At 37.0% G+C, this 8852-nt stretch overlaps 1 protein-coding gene across 1 annotated transcript; it reads right to left on the bottom strand.

The window, feature by feature from the left end:
• Positions 1-217: 217 nt before the first annotated feature.
• On the bottom strand, positions 218-874 carry K441DRAFT_610495 (uncharacterized protein). Its single transcript, XM_067645540.1, has 2 exons — positions 652-874; positions 218-601 (listed from the first exon to the last, which is right to left on the bottom strand). Exons 1-2 carry the CDS (start codon positions 820-822, stop codon positions 293-295), a joined length of 480 nt encoding a protein of 159 aa, XP_067504424.1. The 5' UTR covers positions 823-874; the 3' UTR covers positions 218-292.
• Between the last annotated feature and the right edge of the window lie 7978 nt (positions 875-8852).

Here is an 8852-nt window from a genome sequence, read left to right as displayed (position 1 = left end):
CTAGGGCTAGAGCTAGAGCTAGAGCTAGCTGCTAGTTCGTCCCTATCTTTATCAATCTCACTCAAAACACTATAACTAAGGCAAATGAGGCATCGGCGGCAAAGTCGAGACTAGCCCCTACCACCTTCGTTCTAGGTGAGCTAATGGCAGAAAGCTTCTCCTGCCGGACCAACTCAAGTGCAGTGACGTTGGGTATTTTTAAAGTTTGTTTTGTGGTGGAGAAATGAAAGGAATAGTTAAACGGCATCCAAAATATTATTTAATTTGAAAGATTATTCCGTAGCTACTGACCTCAACTAGCTCTTAGGCGTGAAAACACAAGGAACAGTAGGAGATCCCACCAAGCTTGAGCTGCTAGAAATGCAACCACCCAATTCGGGTGTGCCAATTCTGGAAAGAAATTTTTGTACGAAAGCCGTAAGACGTAGTGCGTACCCGCCAATATCAGCTTTCCAATAACGCTTGTCCAAATAATGATCTTTCGCTGAATTCTTGGCCCACCGACCGCATCATAAGAGATGAAGAAGAGGTAGCCGGCCCAGCAACCGAATGAAACGACGAGACACAGCGCTGCGAAGTATGGCAGGAGAGGGACCGGAGACTAGGGACGGACTAAGATGAGAAAAAATTAGATAGGGGTTATAACCTTACCAGATCCTTGTGTGCAAAGCTTTGATATGCCCAACCCGTAGACGCAATAGCAGCACTCGCGAAAATGATAAGGCTCCCGGTTTGGATTACGGGCGCAGCATAAGTAATAACACGTTGATCTCGGCGCCGTGCAGCCGAGGCGTAGGATGGTAAGAGTGATTCAGTCGACATGTCCAACGCGATCTGCTGCTAATGGAAAGATGTTGTTTCTTGTTTGACTGCTCTGGGCAGCGTAAGTCCTTCGAGGGTGTCAGAAATTTATCTCGGTCCCAGACGATCATCCAATCACAAGCTGCTTACATAAAGATTAATCAGCTTATAATGATGATCGTCTGGTACACGGTTCGGAAATTTGTTAGTCCCGCGCGCTAATTTGTATGTGATCCTCATACAAACTCGCGCGCCATACTAATTTTTCAGCCATTAATTAATAATAAACCAACGCCTTTATAAACAATCGGCCAACGTTATGTTCTAGAAATTTACAAGGCGATTCCAACGCTGCCAAAATTATTGCGAACGGCCTGGTGGTTACCGCTACGTTTCGCCTAAAATATTACCACCAAAACAGTAAACATTCAGCTAGAGCCACTAATTCTTAATATTTAACCTCCTATATTAATATTTAGAGTAGATAAACACCTAAATAGCTAATGTATTGTATCTAGACTAACTCTAGGCCTTATTACCTGCTTTATTGCTCCTCCGCTGCCTGCACAAAAGCCTGCACAAAAGCCTGCACGAACGCCTGCACGAACGCCTGCACGAATGCCTTGACGATGGTACTGGAGGAGTCCTCCACATGCGTTTCCTGCTTACATAAGCAGACTCCCTTTCCCGTTCGGTATCCGCGGCAACCACTTCGGTATCCGTAGTAGTCACCCCGAACCCCGTAGATATAGGCCTATATTAAGGCCTATATTCCTTATAGTTAGATTCCATAGATTTATTCATTCTTTTATCCTTAGATCCAATTTATTAGGTTATAAGCGCCGGGTCGCTACCAAGCACCACAGTTCAGCTATTTAACAGTTTAGAAGATTGACACCTTACTACAGGTTACATAAAGGGTTACCACACCCGTGCTAAGTTATATCTTACTGTTCTGCATTATTTAACACCTTACTAAAGGCTACATAAAGGGTTACCATACCCGTGCAAAGTCATTTTTTATTATCAAAATTACGCGTTAAATTCGTTTGTTTACGCGCTACTATAGGTAAAGACTATCCAGGCATTTAACGCCTTAAGAAAGACGGCTTAAATTAGCCCTAATATTAGACGCAGCTTAGCACGTACCTACGTAGTAAGGGCCTTTTGTACATTATTCGAGAAGATACGGGCCCACCCCTCTACCCAAAGCTCTAGGAAAAGAAGCCTATAATATCTATTAATTAAGTACCAAAAGACGCTGACAAGGAGGAGCGAGACGAGATCCTTAAGAGGTCTTAAATTATTGCAGATACCAATAATTTAATTTGCTTAGCCAACAAGGCACTCTCCTATAAGTACGATAAGGAGTTTAAACAGTACAGCAAGGAAGACGGTAAAGTCTATTTAGTTATCCTTGGTACAATCGACAATAAGATCCTTACTGCCTTAGAACATAAGCAGTCGGCAAAGGACTATATTAATTACCTCAAGCAGTTGTTTAAGGCCCGTGGCTTAATCCATAAGGCTAATATATGGGAGACTTTCGTTAAGCTCCGATATTAATCGGACCAAGCAATTACTACTTTTTTAAGCCGTTACTAAGAAGCGGTTTAAGGAGTTAAGCAGGTAAAGCTTGCCCTAGATAACAAAATCATTAACTATCAATTTATCAACGCCGTTAACGAACACTTCCCTATATGGGCTTAGATCCAACGAGATAAGATTCGCAACAGCTACATAATTTTACTACTCTAATTAATCGCTGACCTTACTAATGAGGCTCGGCGGAAGGACCCAACTAATAGTTTCGCCTTATTTAATCAGGAGCAGCCCAGTTAAGGATACAGCAATGGTCGCGGCAGAGGTTAAGGAGCCGGCCGCCCTAACAACCGTAGTGCCTTATCAGGCAATTGGAGCCCTACTAAGGATGCCCCAGACAGGTGCGGATGGTGCAAAAAAAGATATTAAGGTAGCAAGGACTACTGCTAGATAAAGCACACCCACCTAAGGCCTAACTGGTGGAGGCCTAGCGAACGCTCTAGCAGCGGAGGTAATTAAAATGGAGCAGCCTTAAATACGAATAAGGCCTCCAGGGGGACATCTAATTAATCCTCTTAAGCTACCAATTCGGCAATTAGCTCAATCTTTGCCACGCAGGCTATTAGGCCAGCAGCTACAGCTTTAGAAATAAATATTAAGGACTCCTAAATAGCCGATAGTTGCTCAAATATTCACATATGCAACGATATTAGGAGGTTCGTGCAGTATAAGGAAATTAAACCTCTCCAAATCCAGACGGGAGGAGGCCTAATAAAGGCCATTGGCGTTGGATTAGTTGAGCTTACAGTTGCCTAAACTGACCACTCAGCCTATATAATTATACTTACCAAAGTATATTACTGTCCTGACTTCTTTATAAATATCGTCTCGCTTAGTGTTCTATGGGGGAAGGGAGCCTTTTTTAACGGTCTCTATAATACAATTAACCTCGTTAAAGATTAGGCAGAAGTAGCCTATATCCTATGCATTAACGGTCTTAATTCGTTCATCCTATTAAACAACCCCGAACGACCGCGCCTCTATTAGGAACTTCCTACCAAGGACACTACACCAGAGGTCTCTCGGTCACTGTAGGAGGCAGATAAGGTCTCTAGAGCCTCGCAGTCGGGGGGTGACTCCCAGTTGGGGGGTAACTCTGGCGATCACGATATCGCACCGTAGCCCGATCGACCTTTACTTACTAATAACAAACTGAGTAGTGAGCTAGTCGTGGACATTATTAAAAAATTTTAAGAGGCAGATAAGGTCTCTAGGGCCTCGCTGTTGGAGGGTGATTCCCAGTTAGGGGGTACTATAGGCGATCACGATATCGCATCGCAGTCCGATTAACCTCCCCTTACTAACAACAAACTAAGCTATAAGCCAGTTGTAGGCAATATTAGAAGATTTCAAGAGGCAGATGAGGTCTCTAGGGCCTCGCTACTAGGGGGTAACTCGCAGTCGGGGGGTGCTTCTGGCGATTATGATATCGCACCGCAGCCCAATTGACCTCCCCTTACAGATAAAGAACAGGCAGGTCTTAACCAGCAAGACCTTCCTAATCTAGGAGACTACCTCTACCAGGAAGAGACTCCCTTAAGGGATAGAATCGATACACGTGATATGGCGAACACGCGTACGCAATTAAAGCCACGGCTTAATTATACCATACTCCATAGGATAGGAAGGAAGGAGCTGGCCGCAAAAGCTATCTACCTTACCCTTGCGTTCGCCCACGCATTCGCGAATGCTTTATTGCAGCATTAGTAGATAAGAACGATTAAGGGACTACCTCCGGAGCCACGCAGATGGAACAATAGAGAGCTCGTAATGAGCAATTAATTACAGCTTAGGGAGAGGTTAAATAGGACCCATAATACACTTAGAGGATTACGAGGTGTTTCTTTTATGTATTAATAAGTTTAGCACTAGTTTAGGAAGGATCTGCTTCTGTTTTGGTGGAGTACTAGGGGGTGTAACAATAGTACTAGAGGAGTCCTCCACATGCGTTTCCTGCTTACATAAGCAGACTCCCTTTCCCGTTTAGTATCCGCGGCAACCACTTCGGTATCCGTAGTAGTTACCCCAAACCCCGTAGATATAGGCCTATATTAAGGCCTATATTCCTCGTAGTTAGATTCTATAGATTCATTTATTCTTTTATCCTTAGATCCAGTTTATCATGCCTATACAAAGCTCTATATAAAGCTCTGCACGAGGCTCTGTTTGAAGGTCTAGTCGAAGGTCTAGTCGAAGGTCTGATCGAAGGTCTGATCGAAGGTCTGGTCGAGGGTCTGCTTAAAGCTCTGGTCGAAGGTCTGGTTGAGGGTCTGCTTAAAGCTCTGGTCGAAGCTCTGGTCGAGGGTCTGGTCGAAGCTCTAGTCGAAGCTCTGGTCGAAGCTCTGGTCGAAGCTCTAGTCGAAGCTCTGCTCGAAGCTCTAGTCGAAGCTCTGCTCGAAGCTCTGCTCGAAGCTCTGCTTAAAACCTTATATGGAGCTTTAAAGCTCTACTAACACATAGCACTAATATACTAGGAAGGTTCTATAATTAGCTATATAACCGCCTATATAATTATTATTATTAATTCTATTTATTACCCAATTTGGTCCCTTTTTAGGTCTATATAGGAAAAAGCCCTATAAGGGGAAAACCCTAAGTATTTCCTTTTAGCTAGTCCTACTCGTTCTATCTTCGCCTAGCTAGTATATCTTTATATCTTCTAGTCTACCTTATATACTATACTTTCTAAGTATATTAGAAGATCTAAAGGGGGTAGTAGGAAGGTCTAGCAATTCGCTAGTAAGCCGCCTATAGCTAGGCGGGGATATTTAGTCCTTAAGGGGCTAGAATAGGGCGTATTATTTAGTGTCCTCCTATTATATCGTATATGCTATTTAANACTACTAAAGAATTCCTTTACCTATAAGCTATTTTACTTCTACCTATAAGCCCCTACTTATANAGAGTATCTAAGCAATATTATTTATACCTACGCTAGTAAGTAGCTAGTTCCTTATAAAGTAGTAGCTGTAGAATAGTAATATATAGTATACTAACTAAATAGGCTACCCGTATATATATTAAGATAAGATATTTAAAATATAGATGCTAGCTATATATTTAGACCTAAGACCTTTATCTATAGTAGAANGNCAGCTATAGATTTTACCTTTATTAGTCCTTTATATANGGAGAGAGTTAGTATTAACTATAGGGTATTCTATATAGCTGCGTTTTATATTTTTACTACCTTCTTCTATTATTGCTTCTATTTAAGATCTACCTATCTTATAATTAGTATAGTAAATCTCTATCTATATTAGTAACCTTCTATTCTCTATTACTATTATAGCGCTCTACTAGTATAGCGCTAGGTCTCTACCTAGTAAGCTAATAGTTCTTATATTCCTTTTCTCTCTCTACTACTTATAGGTAGAGGGCTTCCTAACTAGTATATTTAGGCGTATCGCCCCTTTAAGGGGCTATTGCTTTATATATATATCTCGTTCTTTATATATATATCTCGTTCTTTATATATATATCTCGTTCCTTATATATATTTTAGTATATATTATATATTTTCTTCTACTAGGTAGCCTTATACTATAACTGCTCTCTATATAGTAGTTAAGTTAATATATAAGTCTAGTAGTAGAACTACTGCTTTATATTCTAGTATAGCGCGTAGTATTCTTCTATAGGCNCCTATAGTTCTATATAGGTACTAGTTTTATAGCTTAGCTAGTGGCGCTAAAGAGATTTTTATTAATACCTTACTACCTAGCCTTAGGCCCTAGATCTAGGAGCCGTATAGTATTATTAGCCTTACTACTACTATATATAGTAGGCGTATATATTTAAAAGAGGGTCCCTATATTAAGGTAGTANTTTATAATACTNCNAAAAATACTACTNCTTCTTTATAAGTAGTNTATATAATATACTCGTTTTAGTTTAACCTAGAGTNTACCTAAACCCCTAGGACCTTAAGGGTAGCTTCTAGTTTTACTTTATAGCCTTAGATATTTACTATTAAGGCTAGGTTACTACTTACTCTCCTTTTCCTTATAAAGTAGATAAGCTAATATTTATCTAATACGAATTTAGCGCTGTATTATTTTACCTATATAATATACCTATTATACGCCTAGTTTAGCCTAATATAGTTTTCTACTACTATATTTTCCTATATAATTAGATTTATATTATTTATAAATATTTATAAATTCTAGGACTTATTATATCCTAGCTATTATTATATATCTCTAGTAGTTTAGATTATAAGAAAAGGAAATTCGAATTAGTAATTAGGGGTATCTCTATAGGATACCTATAGGTATTAGTATTAATTCGCTCTTTATCGCCTTAATTATTATTTTTTATAGTATACCTCTTAAGAAAGGTTATATAAACTTTATTAATCTAGTAGGCCTTTATTTCTTAAAATCTATAGAAGTCTCTTATAGAATATATTATCTAATACTCCGCTTAGGTCTTAGGCTTTGGCATAAATACGGTATATTCTAGGTAAGGGCTTACTATCCCGCTTAATATAATAAGAGGTAATTAGGGGAAAGGGCTAAGAGAGTCGATCTTTTCTTTCTTACGCCTAATTTATTTCTATAGTAGCAGATTCTATCTTTTGTCGCTTCATATATACGGTTTTATAACTATTTTTCTAGAAGCTTTTTTAGGGTGCTATAAGTATATAGTAATAAGTTTTAAAACCGTTAATAGTTTTATTAATTTAAATCTCTTAAAGGTCTTTAAAGTTATCTTAAATATTATTTATATAATTACCTTATAAGTATAATTAAGCTATAATGGCCTGTTATAGGAATTATTATAATTCCTTTAAAGGATCTTTTAATTAAGTAAAATATTTTTGTAGTATTAAAACTCTTTATTTCGCATCTTTTATCTATATATAGATTGTTTTAAGTTTTATAAAAAAAACTTTTTTATCTCTAATAAGAGCATTCCCGCCTTTATAAGCTTCTTATATAAATTAGTATAAGAATTAATAACCTTATCCTATACTATTTATATATATGTTTTAAAGTAGGTTTAGAAAGTTCTTCTTAAAAAGTTATTACTATTACTTTTCTAGAAGTATTGGTCTTAAGCTCTATTAGTCAAGCTATAGTATCAGTATATATTATATATAGATATCTAACTACTGAGAAAGCCTTAGTTTATTGGTAAGCTCTTAGTAGTAGTCTACTTATCTTAAGGTCTTCTGTTAGTACGTATTATGCTTATGAAATACCTTTTATATGAAGTTTATTATAAGCTCTATTTAATAATTATTTAGTTCATTAATATATACTGTATATGTGTCTCATAAAAGTTCATATAGTTTGTATATATTACTTCTGTTATTCAGTATAGTTTTATAGTCTCTTTTATATTGTTTAGTCTATTATAGATATTAATTATTCACTATGTTTGTGAACGGTCCTAGTTTTTAATTAATTCTCATAATCTTTTAATACTTAATAATAAGCTGCTATGAGTAGTGGAATACGCTAGTAGGTTACCTAATTGTGAATGCTAGTCTCTACTCTATTATATCTTCGGTCCTATTATACCCTAGACTAATGTATCCTTATATTTATATAGCTGTATAACGCACTTATATAGTAGGCTTTTACTGTATCCTTAACTTTAGTTGTTAAGTAATTATTAAATTGAAAATACTTAAGACCTTATAGGGATAAACTATAAATAAAAGCCGCTATAGTAGTGAATACGTTAGGCTACTTAATAAAGAAAGGTACTACGGTAAGTTTAGAGAAATCTAGGGATATAGGTTACGCGTAAGGCGTATCGTTAAGGGACGTCTATAAGTATGTGGTGATATATTTAGTTCTTAAGGGCGGTATAGATAGCAATAACTGGAACGTCGGTGCAATATAGGAGGGTTATATGTTTAAATTATAAAGGTATAGTTAGTGTCCATTAGATCCTTATATATTAAATATTATGCTATTTACCTACAAATTAATGTATATTCCTAAATTTACTAACTAATTATAGGGGCGTATTTTAATTTATAGGTGATATGCACCTCATAATAACTTAAGTTATAAGAAGTACGTTCTACGATCATTATCTTAGATGAATTTTATTATATTAGATATATACTACTAAGGCGGTAGTAGTGCTGGTTCCTTATAAAGTAGTATCTGTAAAGTTAAAATATAATAATAAGGTGGATATTAATAGTAACTTATCTATAGGGATATATACCGTAAGTAGGACTACGTAAGTACCTACGCTGTAGAGTATTAATGTAATGACGTTATTATACGCTATTATAGGTAGAGTGCTAATAATGTGTTAAAGATAATGTTATAGACTTATATAAAGACGCTTCTGGCTAATCGTATATATAGACGTCAGCAGGTATATCGGATATTTATAGGCTATTAGAGCTTTTTAGAGTATGATGTATACCTAATTAGGTTATGTCTACGGGTATATAATTAATATATAGTAGTAGGGCT

This window comes from Cenococcum geophilum, assembly GCF_001692895.1.
Source record: "Cenococcum geophilum 1.58 unplaced genomic scaffold K441scaffold_19, whole genome shotgun sequence".
NCBI lineage: Eukaryota > Fungi > Ascomycota > Dothideomycetes > Gloniales > Gloniaceae > Cenococcum > Cenococcum geophilum.
The sequence above is the reverse complement of the archived record's forward strand: the minus strand, read 5'-3'. Positions and strand labels throughout refer to the sequence as shown.

Excerpts from the sequence above, each read along its gene's own strand:
- K441DRAFT_610495 (XM_067645540.1), bottom strand. The coding sequence starts at position 822 with ATGTCGACTGAATCACTCTTACCATCCTACGCCTCGGCTGCACGGCGC. Across the intron at positions 602-651 it reads GCTTTGCACACAAGGATCTG|TCTCCGGTCCCTCTCCTGCC; the intron begins GTAAGGTTATAA and ends GTCCGTCCCTAG.